Source organism: Pseudopipra pipra, chromosome 1, assembly GCF_036250125.1.
Source record: "Pseudopipra pipra isolate bDixPip1 chromosome 1, bDixPip1.hap1, whole genome shotgun sequence".
Classification (NCBI taxonomy): domain Eukaryota; kingdom Metazoa; phylum Chordata; class Aves; order Passeriformes; family Pipridae; genus Pseudopipra; species Pseudopipra pipra.
In genome coordinates, this window is record NC_087549.1 from 120,156,488 (window position 1) to 120,176,703 (window position 20,216).

Genomic DNA, 20,216 nt, shown 5'->3' on the forward strand with positions numbered 1-20,216 from the left:
TGTTCCAGACAGACCACGGGTTTCCAAGCTGTTTATACATGGGTCCCATCTGAATGAGAGTGGATTCTCTTTAAAGCCAAGGAGTAAGAAACATGTTCTGGTACCAATCAAATTGACTTTGCTGATACTGTTTCTACTATATCACTTTAGTGAAGAAACAAATTTTCTAAACTAACAGCTCCACCTTTTCTCACAGCTGGCAGCAGTCAAAAGGAGAAGAGAAGCTGCTTACCCAGAACAGGCACAATTGCATAACATGATTCCAGAAACTCCTCTGTGGGTATGCCCTCCTCCTCCCGAAGTTCAATATCACTGAATCTGGTGCCAAGGACAAGCAGAAAAGATTGTCACCTTAACAATTCCTTTTGTATAACTTCTAATGCCAAAATTACATTTCCTGTCCATGTCATTTGCATAGAGGTAAAATTTACAGACATGAAACCACCAACACAGCTTTTGTTTCACTATGTTAAAGTAACTGACCACAGAAAATACACATTTGGTGGTGTGCATGCAAGACCTGCAATTAGAAACAAGGAAAAACCTCCCACTTCATCCTGAACAGTTAATTTTACAAAAGGTATCATCTTCTAATTACTGTGCTGTAAGCAGTCTTGTTAAATAATCTCAGTAAATACATCTTTACAGACAGAAAAGTCTTAAAAAAAAGTAAATTAAAGACTTAACAAAGTTTCAATAATCCTTTTAATCGAAATCTGTACTACCTATTGCTCATGACACTGAAGAAGGTTGGAGAATCATTTTCATTTCTGTCCTCCTCACACGGAGTCAATCTACTTAAAGAATTTGTTTCCGACTGCAACAACTTGTGGGCAGCATAGCTTTCTACAGCTTGCAGCTTGTCCTCTCCATCTTCTTTAATGCCTAACATTTACAGGAAACAGAAGAAAAACAGACAAAAAACCCAGTTACATACCCATATTGTTATTCCTGTTCTTCAAGATGCCCTCCTATTTGAAGGAAGGCACTTGAATATCTGCATCATTCAGTTTAAAAGCTTCCCTGCCAGCACCATGACTCTCACTACAGGTCTATTGGGTGCTAGTCAACATTTCAAACATTTCCCTCCTCATTTCTTTTAATCAGACAAACCAAGCACCAGGCACCAATGCAGGTGAGCCCACATATCCTCAGCAAGGACAGCCTTATGAGAGAAGAGCTTTGAAGAAGCGATTGGGTGCAGCAGGGAGCAGACTCATCTCCTTGAAAGGAAGATTACTTCTCATGTGGCTGTAACTTTCCCAGTACTGTTAAAGTGGCACAGTGCATTTTCAAAAGCAAAAAAATAACAGTGACTTGCTTGCTCCTTCTGATAAGCTAGCAAACTGGCTGCTTAGATGGACACCGGTATGATATCAAAGACTGCTATGTTCTCCCCCATTTCCACGAATATCTTTAAAGTTTCCCAGAAGAAGATCCATGTGCCTCTTCCCTGCTGTGATCTATTTTACTTCTTCTTTGGGGTCAAGTACATCTGTTTCAAATACATACAGCACTACACAACCACTTCTGAAGGAAGACAAAATCTTCCTTATGCATCCCATAGGTGGTAAGACCTTCTGACCTCATGGAGAACTTCTAGAACAATTCAAGAAGCAAAAACAATACATTCACAGCATCTGCAGCATACAAGCTATGGCTACAGCACATCTTGCTGGAAGACTGTCAACTAGGATCCAAGATTTCACAGGGAATGTGTCTCTCCAGGAAAGAAATATTTTCAAGTGTCAGTGAGGTTTAGAGAGAAACCTGAAGCAGAACTGAGCTTCTGGCTGAAGGGATCAAGCTGCAAGGAACTCTCTTCCTTCAAGTGACATCTGAAAGCACACTTGCAGAACCACTGAATAAGCCTGGTGCTGCATGAAAAAAGAACCACTCACACCAGTAGCAGCAATGAAACTTGAGCCATTCTCCTCAGGGCAGAATAAAAGTGGTCTCAGACGTCACTGACATTAACAATCCAAGTGTCTCTCCTAAGGAACTGGAATTTGAGTGATGACACTGATGTGTCCTTCACCAAGACACACAGGCTGGTGAGTAGAGAAACAGCCCAAGTCCGCAGTGACTCCACAGGAGTGCTATGCAAAAAGCCTGGCATCCTCCAAAATTTTAAACTCAAACACTGTAAGCCCTAAATGACATACAGAAATTTATTACAGGACTTAAGTGCTTGAGTATTTTTAAAGACTGACTGCTCTTAGTAAAAGGGAGAGAGAGGGAAAAGCATCTGAGACAGGGCAGAGCTGGTGAGCCCAGGAGCACCAAGATACAGCCACTATGGAGAAAAAGCCCTTGGGCTGGTTGGGTAAGCCCACCCCATATGGATGGCACTGCACACCCTAACTCCACCCTGTATTGCCAGCAAACCCCTGCAACTCACAGGGGTGTATGCTCACCCTGTGTATGCAAGAGGAGGTAGTTTTTTCTCTTTTCTGCACAGGAATCACAGTAGCTAAAATGACACCAACAATCTGACTTGAATTAGTTTGATCTCCTTGCTTTAGTGCTGTTTTCTTGAGGTACTATGCTAAATGGTAACACACCTATGTTATTCTGCAAGGACCTGCCACACTACATGATACCAGCCATGGAAATGGGAAAAGCTCCGAAGAGAACTCATGTAAGAGCAAAATCAGTATGACCATTAACTTGGGCTTAAAAACTTCAGCTGCTTCACTGACTGCATATGTCTGTTTTGGAATAACAGCCAGGCAGAGAAAGCTACTGCTCAAGAATGGTACAGTCCATTCAACAATCTGAGCAGAAATCATGTTACTTAAATAGACTTATCCAGATTACTGAATTAGTTCAACAGTATTTTACTGAAGTCATGCACAAATTCAAGTTTCATGCTATTGCTAAGGTAATGGAAAAAATAAGATGCTTCCTAGTACATTCTCAGTTGCAGAAAAAGGGTTAATTTCCTGTAAAGATTTGTCAGAGCAATCGAGAGTGACTACAAGTTCAAGCCCTCCCAGACAGGCACACAAAGCTTCAATGTCCTCCTTCTGACACTACAGCTCTACATACTAGCAGAGGTGCCAGGATTCCCAGAGGAGAGCCTCTGGGCATAATGTGTCTGTCCACAATGCAAGAAGAGCCCAAGCTCTGCCAGGCTGTATTGTTTCATAGGTCAATCAGCATCTGGAGGGCCTCAGCCTGTCCAAAAAAGAATTTTTAATTTCCTTCCCCATTCAGTCTCAAGTAAACCATCAAACAGGGCAGCAGGAGCTATGCTCAGAAGACTCACAGAGGGCAGATACCAGATTGAAACAGACTGATATTCCCTCTCTGGGGAAGCAAGGGATTGGTATTCTCACAGGCAGCCTACACATCCCTTCATTCACACTTACAGAGTAATGATCCTGGATGAGAGACAGTGCATATAATTACCTGCCAAATCCTCTGCTATGTGATCTTCAACAGAAACATCACTGCTCCCCTCACTTGTTTCCAAGTTTAAACATTCCAGACTTTTAATAAGCGTTTGCTCTTGATGGTTAATTTCTGCTTTCACACAGCCATTTTCACAGGGGTTCAATTCCATCTGCCTGAAGAAAGGGAAAGAATAACATTTAGTGTATAAAGCATTGCTTGGTAAGCTTCTTCCTGTAAATACAAGCAAATAACAATAAGAGAAAAATAGCTGACAGAAATTATAGGCTGTCACAGGCTGCTGTGAGCAAAAGGACTTGTCTAAAATAATAAAAAGAACCACGCAGCTCTTTGCAGCAACTCAGTCTCAGCTTGCAGAGTTCAAATATATTTACAGTGATCTTTATTAAAAAGATACATAATCAAAAAAATACAATTACAAAAATGAAAATCACAGGCAGGTACTGTAACTAATAGACTATCTCCTCATTAGTAATTAAAGCTATATATCCTTGCCATCTACTCCACAAATCATAGTCTGCTCACCATCAAGGATTTTATGAACTTATGGAGTGGAACCTAAAATGTAGGAATGAGCGCTGAAGCGGGAGAGAGTTGGACAGTGATTGACCTGTGAGTCAACCAAGTGGATTGCCGAGAAAAATAAAAGGGTGATATGGAAGAGACATGAAGTGGGTGAGCCAAATCCCTTTTGTTGCATCTGCTTCCAAGTATGCATTTCAGAGTGATACAGTTCTGCCTGCGTCCAGTACTAGTAAGAGCAGAGCAAAAAAAGGAAAGGACACTACCAAAAACAGATTAGAAAGAGATTGACAGTAAAGACTTTTATTATACCTTTCTGTTGAGGTGTGACTGGACAAGACAGAGTGCTTTACCTGAAAGATATGGAGGGGGAAGAATATTCTTTACAGAAAGAAGACTGTATCATGCATCTCAAACTTCATATTTTATCAAACACAAGCTGGAGTCAGAAAAAAAACCCTCACTAATTCTCTGACCTGGAGACTGTATACAGACAAAAGTGAAAAAGGTGCTATATTATTATACCATTGCAATGTTGCAAAGAAAAAAAGAAAAAGGAAAAGAAAGAAAATCAAAAGATTTCTTTCAGAACCTAGCTAGGAAGTGTCAAGTGAGACACCATACAGCACATGTAAAGGAAACAAAGCAGTGAGTTTCCTTTGCAATGTTTTCCTTACTTAAAAAAAAAATTATGAGAAACCAGAAAAACATGAGGCCAAGACACCAGACTGCATTTCTCAGATGCAGTCATGCATCTACCTTCCTACATACATTTTAACCTCCGGTTTGCCAGAGATGCTCCAGTTTTGTGCCTGTACTTATGGATCCAGGATTCAAGAAAGTGCCCTTGTCATTAAAGAGATAAGCTCATCAGCTCCCACTGGCGTATTACCACAGATCTGATGCTGCCGTAGCTTAGCAGAGTTATAATTGCTGTGAGCTTCCACAATGCATGAACTTGCCATAGAGCCAAGGTACTTCGAAACATCACTGCCTGCACCTGGAACTGCGGGCCCTGAAAGTTAATGTTTAATAACTTTCACCTATCGTTAAAGGTTAAGAGATCAGTCACTGCTTATTAAAAATGGCCCTACGTTGCTTGAAAACCATAAGAAATGGCAGAGTATGTCCAGTGTAGGACTACTAGCTATCACATTCCCTAACACAGTCCCTACTTCTACAAATGCTACTTTAGAAAAGGATGCCTTAGCATCCCTGTCAAGGCTGAGGGAAGATACTGGCCATTACCTTGCTTGTTCTGAGAACTGCTAAATTTGGGGATCCAGGTGGGGTCTGATGCAGTAACTCAGAAGTGAAGGCAGTATTTGCAATCTGCATACATTCTTCAAGAGTCTTCAGGAAGGTGTCACAGGTTGATTTTAACAGAGCTCCCATATCAATCTCATTCTGTGGGAAGAAATCAATTGGAAAAAATGGACTTACCACATAAGATCAGTTTGGAGCAACTAATGTCTACAAAGCCCACAGCTGCAACAGTCACGATTTCTAGTTAACATGAATTAAAATTCAATATGTCAGCTGCTTAGAGAACTGGCATCACATATTACTGGGGCTATGTCCCCTCGCAGCACTACCACTTGTCAGCCTCTCGTACAACAAGCTCAGTATGTTTGTGTTTTAAAAGCAATGCCTATTAGTTACTTATCTTGTTGGTGTTAGAAGTGTATGAAATACTAAGCCTGTATGCATTCAACAACGGCATTCCAAGAAACACCACTGACAGGATAAATGAAAACTAAACAAATTAAATAGATACAGGATGATCTACAGATAATAATTTCAAAAATCCCAAGAACAAAAATTTATGGCAATTGAAAAAAGGGCAGAATGAAATACCACATCACCACAATACTCTTCATCTCTGTGAAGTGCAGTTATTGATGCTGAAATGCTTTTAGCAATAAATCTTTCCAGTTAAATGCCAGTAGGAAAGATGGTTTTCCCCCAGATGCATGAAATACAAGCTGGATAAACACTACATTACAGGTCAACACCTGTGAGCTGCAAGTTCTAACAGTGCCTCTTAGTCATTTGTAAACTACATCATGCTTCTGTACTGTCTCTTAATTCACCAGAAACAGTTTATCAAGTATCTTTGCAGAGATTGTTTGGACATACAAATGATTAACTTTCAGGTGTTTTTCTTGCCTGTTCTGCACCCGAGGACCCATCTGTCCAGTGAGAGGCATCCTGGAACTCCACACCAACTTCTCTAGCAAGTGAAGTGCATCCCTCTTCACACATTTCTCTCTCAAAGCAAGGGGCAGATTGCTGTCACTAGAAGATCCTTCTTAAATGAGACTTCTTTGGTCAGGAAGATTTAAAAGGTTTGAAACTTTAACTTAAGTGAGGGTAACTAGGCAGTTCTTTACACCAATTTTGTTTCTTTTGAGGTCTGCATCATCTCTTGACCTTCTAATGGTTTTGGTTGTGTTTTGCTGAGCAGGATATTAGATTCGGGGGCAGAAAAATGTGCACTTCTTGCAAGTTATTTTTTTATAAAAGATCTTTTCTTTTGATCCATTATACACATGATCACCTACAGAGATGTTATTGTCTAGATCATGGATACCAGATCTCATCTCACTACTCGCTAGCCCAACTCTGGGCAAGTTATTTGCAACAATGGAGTATTACTCCATTTAAACAAGAACTGTTGTGTGAGCACATTATTTCCCACAGGATCTCTGCAGAAAGAGGTTGCAACATTAAGTAACTGTGAGTGAATACTACACTGGCTAACCAGAAAAGTTCACAATGCTCAAGACTTTACAGATGTGGTCTGCACCAAAAAAAGAGCTGTACCTCTGGTTCTGATACACCAGAAATGCTAGTTTCCTTCGTTTTATGCACTTGCTGAACAAGGAGGTTACAGTACAGTCTAAGTTCAGACATTTTAGTCTTCAAGGCTTCTGTGTTTTCAGTGAACTCTAAAAGTGAAACAAAAGAAGAGTTAAATTTATTGTATTTGATGCCAAGCAAGTACTCAACATTTGAATGTAGTGGGTCTTTTAAACAGCACAAACTCCCTACATATAACTTTTGTTTTCACAAAGTAGTTTAAGGTCCAAGCAATAGCACTGTTTAGATAGGGTTGTAGGTAGAAAACACTGGATGTAAAAGATGCATCCTGTCCAACACAAAAGGATTACTTTAATATACATATATATACGCACACTTGAATCATAGAATGGATGAAGCTGGAAGAGACCTCTGGAGACCAGCTATTCCTTCTCCCCTGTTCAAAGCAGTCAGCCAGAGCAAGTTACTCAGGGCCATGCCTAGTCAGGTTTAGAACATTGCCAAGGATGGAGATTCCACGACCTCTCTGTGCAACCTTTCAGTGCTCCCTCATCCTCATAATATAAGCATTTTTGCTTATGTCTCAATGGAGTTGCTTGTATTAAAATCTATCCTCTTGTTCATTCACTGAGAAGAGACTGGCTCCATCTTTTTTATCCTCTCCCATCCAGATATGCCTTTAATCATCTTAGTGGCCCTTTGCTGGACTCACTCCAGTATACCCATATGTTTCCTGCACTGGAGAACACAGAACTGAGCCGACTAATCCAGATAAGACTAATGGTCAATCTGAGATTTTTCAGAAGGTTTTTTTTTTGACATCAGAGTCCCAGAACTACAAAATAAATTCTCTGTTAATAAGATTAACGTGGTTTAGCTATGCAAATACATCAGTAGCTTTATACCATGTGCTACTGTATGTCAGCTTATGGATACAACTTTTTAATGCTTCTAGGCACCGTGCATCAGATCCCCACTTTGTGCAGGACCCTACAGTAGCATCTTTTACTCAGTTCTGATTCAGTTTGAACCAGCAGATGCAAAGCCTGGTGAAGACGCACATAAGGCTAAGAGGAGAAGCAGTTCCTCACCTCAAGGGACTGAAGTGCTCACCACCCCCTGCATTTGCTCAGGACATTAACAATAATTTGCTGTTTTCCCATCTTCTGCATAGTCATTGTGCTGAGGTTACACAAGGTTAAGGTATGAGGTCTCACACCCACCATAACTCCATGCTTGTTAGCAACAGGGGTTTTCACTGGGGTGAAAGTGAGATTGTTGGTGAAAGCAAAGAGATAAGTGAATTAATTTTCACAGTCTCACCATGGTCAGATTTAAGTTTCTGAATACAAGTACGCACATTTTGAACCAAGTGCAAACTTTTTCCTAATTGCCAAGGGGTTCTTGGCAGCCCAGTTAGAACGTGGAAGGAAAGGGTCTGAGGAACTTCAAAGCTCAAGAGACACTGTTATGAGAGGCTGGGTCATTATATTCAGACAGCTGAAGAAGGTGGGGGTTTTACATTCTTGTACACTTTGCATCCAGTGATCCATAGTCAGAAGCTACTTACTCATTGTACTTACAGAATCCACCAGCACACAGTTTTCACATGATTTATACATAGTACATTTTAAGAAAAAGCCAAAGTTTGCAAATTCCTGTCCTGGGAGTTATCACCTGAGATTTCTAGCTAATGTTCCCATTAATACATTTCTGTGTACATATACTAGGGCAAGGATGAGGAAATATAAAGCAAACAGCATGTGGCAGCAAAAGGGTGTTCTTGCCTTTTTCCTTCTGTGTCCTGCTGTCAGTCAGACAGGCTTTGGCAGTTCCTAGTGCAACCAGCCACTTTTGCCTTTCGACTGCATTTCTTGCCTTCAGATAGAAGTATTGTTCCCCTGGGATAATCAGGTCCATTCGTGTGTTATCTGCAGGATGAACTGAAAGCAACATAGATTTCAGACCCTCGGCCCTTCCCAGCCCAACGAAATATCTCAACAGATATGTTAGGTGGCAGGTCAAACAGTAGTGAAAGAGGAGGAACCTACAGCTCCAACTTCTCCTGCTACCATTGTATGACCTCTCTTCAGAGTAAGGGAATGGACAGGACACACGTGTACAGCTGTGTGACAGAAGGCTATGAAAGGCAGTTTTGTGATCAGTATCATCTGGAAGGTTTTATGAAAAGGGCATCCTCTTCTGTCAAGCCTCTCTTTCAGGCTTCCAGCCTGTAACTGAACCTCAAAGATGTGGCAAATAATCCAATATGAATGAGTAGACCTAGTACTGAAGTTTATTATTCACGTTTCTAGCTTCAGCCTTGTGCTTATGGGGAGTCATTTGAAGCTGTGCGATGTTCCACCGCAGCTCAAGAAAAACAGTGACCCACCTGCATGATAGAATACCCATGATATTTGAGGCTTGCAGCTCTCTCAACACTTTCAAAATACTATGGAATAAAAACTGGCATAAAGATCAAGTTACTGAGTTCTCACAAATATATACCGAAGAAATCAAGCTGCCCAATAGCTCTTGTCACCTGAAATCTCATCCTGAATGCAACATTATTAGACAAATTTCATGCAGCTGAGTGTTACTGTATATTAGTTACCTTGAATTTCACAAACGGCCATTTGGATGCTTCCCTTACAACCCTTCCAGGCATCTTCCTGAGAGTCATAATAGGACAGGATTCCACCACAGAGGAGAAACCATCGAGGCTGCCAGCCTGAAAAACAAAACTACATTTCTCAGTTCTCTCCCTGCAACTCCACCACCTCTCTCACTCAGGACACACTGCAAATCAGGCCCCAAAGATTCTCAGTCCCCCTGGAAAATTAACTCCTTCGTAGTAGCAAGACTTGTGGACAGGCCTGGATCTTGTACCCCATAACCCCTGCTTCCTGGCACCTGCACATCCTTTCTGCAGGCAGCTGGACCATGGCTGTATGTGTCTGAGATGCCATATGTCATTTTCAGTAGTTTTGGTAACATGGCATTACTGACTCATTCTCTCTTCCAAGTTCACCCCTCAATTCCTTCCATCACTCCTCAACCCACCTCTTCACAAAAGCCACCCCAGCTGTCTTGCCTCCCAAGTCATCTTCCCTTGCAGAAAGGGCTAGCCAAGTTATCTTGAAAAAACAACGGGTAAGAAACTCCTAAAAATCAACAGAAGGAGGGAACAGAGGCGGATGTGTTGATTTCTGAACACCATCTTTCAATGAAGCAGTTTTCAACAGCTCTTGAAACTCTCATGCTCCCCACATAAAAAGTAGTCTTGAATTACTGACTTGGACTTCTGGATACCTTTCCAGAGAATAACCAAAACACAAGGATAGACCCACATCAGTAGTTCTGGGTACACTTTTGCCCACCCCGCTGCCCAGCTTCAGAAGTAAATTACCCTTTTGGTTCTCTATTTTTGGAAGTACTACAGCAGTACAAAAAGTTAAAAAACAAACCAGATATGACAGATGCCATTTATGTCTAATTAAAACTACGAGCTCATTAACTTTAGAAGAAATGAGGCAGCAATGTCACTGGAGGAAAGCAGCTTTCATTACTGGGTTGCAACAAGCTTCCCTGGCCTGAACCAACGGAGCGAGATTCTGAAGCTCCCACACTGTGCCAGCAAACCATCTCTGGGAAAAACACTTGGACAAGACCATGTGGGCCATGTGGCTCCTAGGTGTTTTTGCAGAGGGGCATCATTTCTGCTGTCCCCTGCACCAGGGCTCTGCCAACCAGCACAGCACCGAAGGAGCCCAAGCTGGGCTTGGACTGATACCACACTGGAGGAATGACAGCTCCCTACCAGCTAGAGACTGATTCCTTTGGGCTGTTGCTGAAACCAAGCACAACTCAGTTTGAGGTCAGAAAGCCCTAAAGCCTCAGGGTCAGAAAACCCTAAAGCCCTCAGCTCAGTAGGAGTAGGGTTTGGGTTTGTTTTTTTTTTTTTTAAGCAAGCAATACCACTGCATCCAGGCCGACCTGGTCTGTAGATTGCTGAACCTTATGGAGTGGTTGGAAAATACGTTAAAGTATTTTTTTCACACCCTTCCAGAGCTCTTCCATTATTTCCTAGAAAAATATAAAGACATTAAAAAGTCAATGTATTCTCAATGCTCTTTTACTTTATATGAAGAGGAAAAAAAAATCACAAGAATGAGAATTAAAAAAAAAGGACTGATTTTTATTTGTCTTGCCTCCAAAATAAAGAAACTATCCTAAAAGTCACCATTGATATGTAGGAACTCACAAAAAAAGGAAGTGATTGTTCAGCAGAGAGAAGCAGTTAATTGCTTCAGACACTCAATGGCACAGAACCAATCCTTTAAATAATGCACAGCGCCACAGTCAATACAAGCCTCTAATTCAGTCTGAAGATCCTGCTGCTGCGCATGAATCATTTCAGCCATGGTCCTACAGCTTACAATTGCAGCTGATGCTCAAACAAATTGCATCCCATCAATCAAAGGCTGTGCAATCAATTAGCCAACATACGAAGCACTCTGCCTCCATCGCTTTGGAGCCCGGTTAAAAATATGTTATGAGTCAATATATTTTATTGAGGTTTTCATTTGGTTGGGTTTTTTCTTTCTGGGTCTTGTTTTGTTGAGGGGGACACAGCAACTGCCTGTCTTCTTTTGCAGAATCCAACTATTCTTTAATTATTAGATATGTATTAAAAAAAGACTATGACAGATAATTGTTACCTAGGACAGCATATATCTTCATAATTGTTACACTAACAAAAATACATTTTCATAAAAGGAAGTGAATTTAAAAAAAAAGAATCACAGCAAGGTTCTGTCAGAAGATGCACTAACCACCTGGTACTCACTGACACTAAGTCAGCAGCCATGGGAAGGTTATCCTAAACAACTAGCTAAAAATAGCACGTGGCTGACAAATCATGGGCACTGCAACAAGGATACAATCTCTAATTACAAGAGCTTCACCTTTGCAGACAAGCAAGGAGCAGAGGAAAAAACACTCATAACAAAAAACAAAGCAGAAAAAAGACACCTTCAACAAACACAAGTCTTGGGTTTATTCACTGTTATTTTGTCCCCATAAACTGTCATAGGAATATTGCAATTTTTGGAACTGTGCATTCAGACTTCACCTCATACAGAAAGGTAAAGCTGAACCTTTAAAGGTCTTACAGGTGCCAGCACTAATACAACTTTGAAGAAGAGTCTACTAAGTCCGTTTATACTGGTGGTGCACAGGCAGGAAAAAATACAGTTCATACTTCCCACAGCTCGTTTTAGAGGATCAGTGCCATTAACAGTAAAAGTTGACTTTGCTGAGGAAAGGTATGTGTAAAAAAAAGACAATAAAATGCAATGCACAATAAAAGTGATTAGTAGCTTAAGATCTCAGCCATAGAAGAGAGTGAAGAGATCCCAGACAACTTTACAGACACTGATTAAGGCACATCTCCCACTCCCATGTGAAATTTACAGTTACTGCCTGTAGTACCTGGAAGATCTGATACTGTTCACTACAAAAACAGATACTTAAACAGTCTGTGCCTGCTAAAGATTCACTATTTCTCCAGAAGTTTCCACAGACTAAAAGATCTGCCTACTTCCACCATTACACTTCAGGAAGTCTGGATATAGCTATCACTGAGCAAACTTGACATTTCTTGATAACACAGTTGAAATTTGGACATAATTCAAACTTTAATGTTACACAACTCAGACTCCAGACAGCATTCCTTCCAAAGTGAAGAAAAAAACCCAACATTTGAAGACACGTAGATCATGTCAGACATCCACAAAGCCAAACCATCTGGGATAATTACATACTCAAGAAGTCAAACTGATGACCTGGAAAACAAGCTGCAATTAAGACACGCCAGTTCAAGTTGCATTTCTAAAGGCATAAAGGCCAGACACTCAGGTTTTTATTATTGCTTTCTTTCCACTAGAATTATGTAACACTTTATGCTTATTAATTTCTTGAGCGTCAGCATAGGTTTATATAAAAACTCAGCATTAGATAGTCCTTGGATTTCTTTGATCCTAATTGAGACTTTAAGTTGGATAGGAGATAATTATGAACTTTGCACGTTACAACATCATCCGTCTAATAGGAGGAGCTAAAGCCCTCGTCACATTCCTACTGCTAATATCACGGGCAAGATCCAAGACTTAGCTGCCAATGGCAGAGCGGGGTGGATCCCTGTTTTTCTCTGCAGGGTCACAAGAGTACTAGAGCAGGTGCCCTGATGGTCAGAGACATCACACAGCAAGAGCAGGCAACACCTGTCGTTTCACCCCACCCTGAGAAAACGTAAACTGTGCCATGTGTTCATCGTACCACCACCTACTGCTGTATCTCCCAGTGCCCAAGGACAGAAGGATCGCAGCTTCTGCACAGCACTGTGTCAGCCAATGACAGCTGGGTGGGAGCTGCTGAAAACTCAGCTCTAACAGGACCAAGACAGTGCCGGTGTCTCACAAGAAGCCCGAAAGGACCACTTCTGGTCTTAATGTGCAAATGTCCAACAGACGGGGATTTCCCAGGGGAATTAAGGCTATGGAAATCTCCATATCACAAATGGATGAAACGCTTGTTTTCAAGATCTCAGCATGCTTGCAATCTTGACTACTGGGCACCCACACCAAATCTTACAATCCAGTTTGTGACAGCTGATTGCCTAAGTTTAGTTCATGTGGCCACACGTTTCATGCTGGCAGTCACCACAAGGTTTTTAGTCAGGAAAGGCGTTTAGCAAAAAAGTATATCACAGAGTTCTAACTTGAAACTTTTCACCTTTATTTGGATTCAAGAAACAGAAGTAATACAGTTGGTTATCTTGACACAAGCAATCTGCACCCAGAACTGCTGCCTACTTTTTCTATACAGCCTCCTAAGGCTACACAGTATTTTCCTGGGTGCTGGAACACATTTTTGCAGCCTTAATTCAACAACAAAACAATATAACGCCATAAAAATCCCATCTGTATCCATAAGGGACACCAGAAAGGCAGATAGGAGCGTGTGACAATCCATGCCTATTCTCTATTATCCTCTCACCTAGAAAGCAGCTAAATAAAATATTCATTTATTGCAAATAAAATATAGCAATTTTACTCTGATTACGTGCATATTAACAGCAGGAATCAATACCAAAAGCCCATAAAGGTAATGAAGTTAACAGACTTAGCACTTTAACAATAGTATCACTTTTAAAAGCACTTGTTTGAGGAACATTAGAGGTTCAAGTGAATGAAGCAACAGCTGGAACCAGCTGTAACACAATGACCTTCTCCCAAATGATTTTTCTCATAGGAGTTCCATAAAGTCCACCTTTGCTTCCATCACAAGTGTTAGGGCAATGCTAGCAGCATTCAAAAATCATCCTGCCACCACAGGGCAACTGGGTTTCTTTGCAAACGATTTTATGCCAGTGACTGGCCAAGGCACAGAGGGCACAATGTACCAGTCATGAGGCATTTTTGAAGGGGACTCAGTGAAAGGATGAAGGGCAGAGAGAAGATTGTGGTGAGCGATGGAGGCAAAAGTTCAATAATGCAGGTCACTGCTCAGATGCACTAATTTAAGTCATACAAAGCTCCCAGGACTTTTTCTCCTCTCTCTATACTTCCCAGCCCCAGCAAACAACTGCTCCTGTTTCTGACCCCTGGCGTTCTTATCAGGCCAGACTGAGCCAACACAGTGAATTTATGTAAGCACATACAGATACCACATGGCAATATCTCTTCAACATCAGTCTACCACACCTTTTGCTTCTGTCCTACCCAGCCATTCCCTGTGATCACTTACTCACTTCAGTGCAGAAGGACTGAATGCAGAGGCACTGGTACTGCAGCATACCTGCACCAGGGAACGCTGCACCATGTAGGCTCTGCAGCACTGCTCTAACACTTACAGAGGAGAGAGGGGACACCGATTTCTATTCCTGCAGCCTCATCAAACTTTTCTACTGCAAGCACATTACTCGATTCCAAATAGGCTGGACAACAGCAAGATTGCTGCATGAGGAAAAACAGGGGGAAGGGAAGAAAGCCATGAGAAAGAAGGTCAAACCACAAAAACACAATCAAGAAAACTCCAAAGAGAATTAACTAACCAGGCCCTGATGCATTCTGTATGAAAAGCGTAGCCAGAACTGGGTGAGACTCAGGCATCCACCTAAACCAACACTTGGTCTCTGAAAGCAGCTAGAGCCAGTAATAGAAGGCAGACTATTGCCCTAAAGGCAACAGAAACGTCAGCTGTCTAGGTCCCCCTCCATAAAAGCCAGACTTCTAATTTTATACAATCAGGACTTGGACTACAACCAGAGGCTAAAATGAAGGGGAAATAATAAAAAACTTTTTAGAACTAAATGTTTATCTAAGTGTGAAGTTTTTGATTACTTCCTCCATCTCTGGAAACAGAGGACCTTATTTCCAGAGCTTGCTACCAACTGAAGTGTATGTGTCCCCCATCCTAAAAGGCCAGATTTGTTAAACTCCCAAAACAAAGACTCACTTTAAGCAATATCATGGGCATCCAGATTCAAGATAGAAGAACTAACGCTTTTTCACATTTTCTTGAACCCTCCCCCCAAGTTTATTAAGGAATTCTGAATCATTAGAGACAAGAGTAGTTCAAAGTTTCATGTGAAAGCTGAAATTTACTGCTTGGTGCTGGCTCTTGGCATCTTGGGATAAACTGAAAAGAATTCAAACCACAACAATAAACTGAGAGGGGATGACTACATACAGGAAGATGGGGAGAGCTAACTACAGTATGTGGTGTGATGCAGCATCACTGGTGACGGTATGAATGCGAGTGTATCATGCCTTGAGGAAGACAAATTAGGGTTAGAGTTACTCAGCACAAATAAGGAAGTGAATATTTAAATATTGGGAAAAGCTTTGTAAGGAAAAGCAATCAAAGGCATTTTGTGGAGCATGTAACAAATACCAGGCAAGCCAGTGGAAGTAGTCATCATTTTTTTTCTAATGACGAAGCTGTCTTTGATATCCAAGCCAAGAGCTGATACATATCACCTTCTCCAGAGTTAGTAGCAATCCTGCCTGTGGCCAGCAATCCCAGGTAAGGTGTGTGCCTACACTGAATATGTAAACTAAACTGAATTTCAGCAGAAAGAAAAAAAATCAACTTGAAAGTGCCAAGCTCTCAAATACCACTGAAGGGACGTATTCCCCAACTCCATGCTCTGCTTCCCAGCAATAGCTTACTCATTCTATAAACCTGTTGAGAAATGAAAATCATAGATGACTTTTACAAGGCAGTCTCCAAAGACTAAATCAATTTATTTTATGAATAAGAAGGTATGCTTAACAAAGAGCATGAATTGCAGATTTGAGTTCAGTTGGAGAGTTCAAACAGCAAAGAACAGCCTACACGTGCAATTCAGCTCCGCTCTCTCCTTTCTCTATCCTGCAAGCAGTTTGAGACCAGTCACGCTACAACACTGCAGCGAGGATCTGGCTTTGATGCTGTCCGCACCAGAATGCTTTATGCTCAGCCAAGACTACAGGCAGCAGCAGCAAAACAGACCGAGGAGCAACAGGGAAGGCAGAGGGTGACACGTTTATCACCCCAGCTGCTTACTGAAACAACAGTTATACACCCAAGTGATAAGTCCATCCCCAGCCTCCACAAACTTCACCGAACAATGCTAACAGATAGAGACAATAGGCAAAGGATGAAATCCAGGAATTTTTAAAAATCATGTTACACACTTTGACTGTAGGCTCAGCTGAGACCAAATTACACACCTGCGTGATTTAAGTCACCCAGCTCGGGATTTTAAGGATTAATAATCTGAAGTCTGCAGATGTATTATATATTTGCCCAAGAGAAAAAGTGCTGTCACCCTTTGTATGACAATGGTAATTCTGCTTCCAAAGTTCCCTAGTCCCTTCAGGTTTTAAACCAATTTAGTGGGTGAAGCATAGACAAGAGCAATCACAGGACACATTTATTACAATCTCCCAAATCATTTTCATAGGCTAGACCTGTGTGCATGTATATCTGATACAAAGCTGGCATGCTTCACTTGAACTTAAACAAAAGTAACGCATTAAGAAATCACTATCTGGTGGCCATTGTATTAGCGCAGAGAAAAACTCAAATCTCAGTTCTCTAAACTCAGAGATTTCAGAGGCAGCATTGGAAACCCCGCATATAGAAAGTACAGTGTGAGTGCAGAATCAACACCGGAAGAAAAACCTTATCTCCAAGTGGCTGCCAGGTAATACTGATTTAATTTATCCTAATCTATATAAAACAAACAAGTGCATTTATTACAAACAAGATAACTTCTTTAAGCAGTAAGGCAAACTAATCTGTCTTTCAGTTGCTGGCAATCATGCTGTGCTTTCTTTGCCCTTTGCCCACGGAAAACCAAACTTGTTTCCCACTTCTGAAATGTTCTTGCTGTCAAAACCCATGTAATTTGCAAAACAGATCTAGCTCCTGGCCCAAGAGTTGGGGGGAAACAGGTTGATGTGGACTTGACCTCTCATGATGGTGATGACATAAGACATTACAAAACCAAAATTCCCAGAAAAGACTCAATTACCAACAGACTATCAGCTCCTCTCTCACAGCAACAAGGAAAAGCAGTTCTCCTTTTCTACAGTTTTAAGCTTGTTCTTTGGTGAATGTCCTATCTCTTCTCTGACTCTGAAGTGTGTTCCTCATTCTGAGAAGAAAAGTACCTGCTGTTCATGTTTACATCAGCATTGTGTTAGTAGCACAGGCACACAGTGATATACAGAGATGGCACACACTTTCCTTGCTTTTTGTGCGCATCATTCACACTATGCAGCACCAGATTAGTCAACCTTGAGCAACAGGAAAAGCATATTGGGGGCAGAATACTAGCAGAAATACTGTTCTGGATGACCTGTTGAACCTTCTTACTTCCCTTAATCCCTGAAAGGAGGCTTTCCTGTCTCTCACTCTACAGCTCTTTGCTATTGCTACAATAAACAACCACATTCCAGAATGACGGTTATTTTTTTTTAATCTCTGCATAAGTTTATAATACAATGGCTTCAGGGCAGGAAGTCTTCATTTTATGCCAAAAGAAAGCATATGTAGGCACAGTTCACTTGCAGAACAGCAAATTTATTGTTCTCAAACATACCATAGACCTTCTACAACCTAAGAAAAGGCACAGAGAGAACATGACCACCACACTTGCTAGCAGAGTCAAGTTTTGACGAGAAGTCAGAAAGATGCCTCAATCCTCCACCACAGATTTTTCTCTCTGTTGAGAATAAAACCTCTTCTAGTTTTAGGACAATGCAAATCTCACATATCCAATGAAAAGAGCTTCCCTCTGTCTGCATTCCCATATGACTGAGGTTTGCAAAGTGTTACCCTTCTTCATGAAGGGTCATTCGGTTGGAAGCTCTTATCACTGTGGCTAACAAAAACAAATTTAATTTTGATGGAAACTTAATATTTCTTAAGTCTTCATTTTACCATCAAAACAGAAGACAAATCCAGCTGAGCCAACCACATGAACACTCGGGCACTAATACTGAAACGTCAAATGCCAGTCAGTTACTGCAACATGCACTGCTTCCCACAGACACACATTCTCCAACTCTCATGGCAAGAAAGCAATTGCAAGGCTTACAAATACACCCCAGCATCTCAGCAATGCAAAGAAAAACACATAAAACTTGAGATCAACTGAACCATAGACATTTTTACTATGTCTAGTATAGTATAGACTAGTGTCACTGCCAGCGTTTTGCAATTGAAATGAAAAAGCCAAGCATGGCTGCTCCTACTGCCACAGACTTCATAAATCAAGAGCATTCACAAATAATTAACAACAACAACAAAAATCCATGTCTATCCACTGAGACCCGACAAATTTTGATTCCCCATCCAGAACATCTACTGCCTAAAGGGGAAAAGTCACAGCAATCTTCCAGCACACAAATAAATCCAGGCTCTCACACTACTCCTTCCCATCCCCCTGCCACATTAATTCAACACTCGCTTGTGCTTCAGCTTTCTCTTTGTTTAATTTTGATTTCCTACACTTTCCCAGCAAACCGGAGAGGTGCAGCTGTTCCAGCCTCTCTGGAGAAAAACCGAAGCAAGGCGGCAACCCACGTACACACACTACGGAGCAACACTCGCACCTGGCAGTACAGGGTGGTCGTGGTTGCTTTTCTCTGACCACCAAGTTTCCAAACTGTTCCAATAGAGGTTTCCACTGGACAAGACTCTCATCCACGACCCCAAGTCACATGACTCTGCCTCTCCCGATTCCATGTGAACATCCTGGCGGTGGACATTCCACAGAACACGGGTGGCACCAGATCCTCTCCGCCTCTGCGGTGCTCCTGACCCCACCACCTTTCACCTCCGCCGAGCACAGCCTGCCCACACACGGCTGCTGCCGCTCTACCATGGAAGTCAAGCCTTCCTTGGCACGGGAACACCCAAAAAATTAAAATCTGGGCCTAGAGTTAGCAGAATAGCCCCCTTTTTTATTTTCTTTTTTTTTTTTTTCCCCAAGCATTTTCATCCGAATCCCAGCTCCGGGATTCCCCCGAAACCCCGGCTCGCCTCAACAGAAGTTCCACGGGGGTGTGTGTAGGACGGGGAAGTTCGCTGCTCGAGCGTGACCCGGCGCACCCGAAACAACCCCAAACCCCAACCCACGATCCGGGAGGGCGCGGGGCGCCCCGGGCGGGCGCTGGCACCGGGATAAAAACCGGGCGGGGACCATGTGGCGGCGCGGCTGGAAAACCGGGGTGCGCCGGGGCTGCTCCCGTGCACGGCGAGGTCAGGAGGCAGCGCTGACCCACACCCAGCCAACACAGACGAACAGAGACATATGTAGTTGTATAAATATATATACAAGAGAAGATGGCCCCCGTCCCGCCGTGGTTGAGCACCGGCAGCAACTCACCGCTTAGGTAGTTCGTCCACTTGTACAGCACCCCCTCCATGCCGGCCGGCCCCCGGCCCCATGCAGCGCGGCCGCCCCCCGGCGGGGTCACGCCGCCCGCCGCCGCCGCCCGCGCCCCGCCGCGCCTTCCCCGCCACCGCCCAGCGCCATCGCGGGGGGGCGCCCGCCCCGCCCGGCCCGCGGCGCGCCCGCCCCCTGCCGACGCCACGCTCCCGGCGCAGCGCGCGCCACAGCCGCGCAGCCCCCGAGCGGCCCCGCGGCGCTACGTCGGCGCAAACCGCTCTGTGAATCGCGGCCCGCGTGACCGGCGGGAACGGGGAGCGCGGGGGGACGGAACAGGCGCGGAACGCCCAGAGCAGGTGGCCGCCCGCAGCCAATCGGAACGCGCCCTCCGCGCGGGCGCCGCCCAATGAGCGGCCGGCAGCGGCCGGCTCTATTGTGCGCGCGCTCCGCAGGGCTCCCCCGCTCGCCGGCGCTGGGGCTGCCCGGACCGCACGGGCCCGCCCAC

At 43.0% G+C, this 20,216-nt stretch overlaps 1 protein-coding gene across 3 annotated transcripts in view; it reads right to left on the reverse strand.

Annotated features, from left to right (window-relative positions):
- PLEKHA8 (pleckstrin homology domain containing A8) overlaps positions 1-19,966 on the reverse strand; it is a 54,728-nt gene extending 34,762 nt beyond the window's left edge. For 2 of the 3 annotated variants that reach the window (XM_064673922.1, XM_064673933.1), the window contains exons 1-9: positions 19,709-19,860; positions 9,377-9,493; positions 8,550-8,705; positions 6,766-6,890; positions 5,188-5,346; positions 4,252-4,292; positions 3,415-3,572; positions 726-885; positions 233-318 (exon numbers count right to left, since the gene is read on the reverse strand). In XM_064673922.1, the coding sequence (XP_064529992.1) occupies positions 233-318; positions 726-885; positions 3,415-3,572; positions 4,252-4,292; positions 5,188-5,346; positions 6,766-6,890; positions 8,550-8,705; positions 9,377-9,493; positions 19,709-19,748 (1,042 nt within the window). In that variant the 5' untranslated portion in view covers positions 19,749-19,860. Of the gene's footprint in view, positions 1-232; positions 319-725; positions 886-3,414; positions 3,573-4,251; positions 4,293-5,187; positions 5,347-6,765; positions 6,891-8,549; positions 8,706-9,376; positions 9,494-19,708 lie in introns of all 3 variants that reach the window. The other variant, XM_064673944.1, reaches the window with a different exon arrangement.
- Between the last annotated feature and the right edge of the window lie 250 nt (positions 19,967-20,216).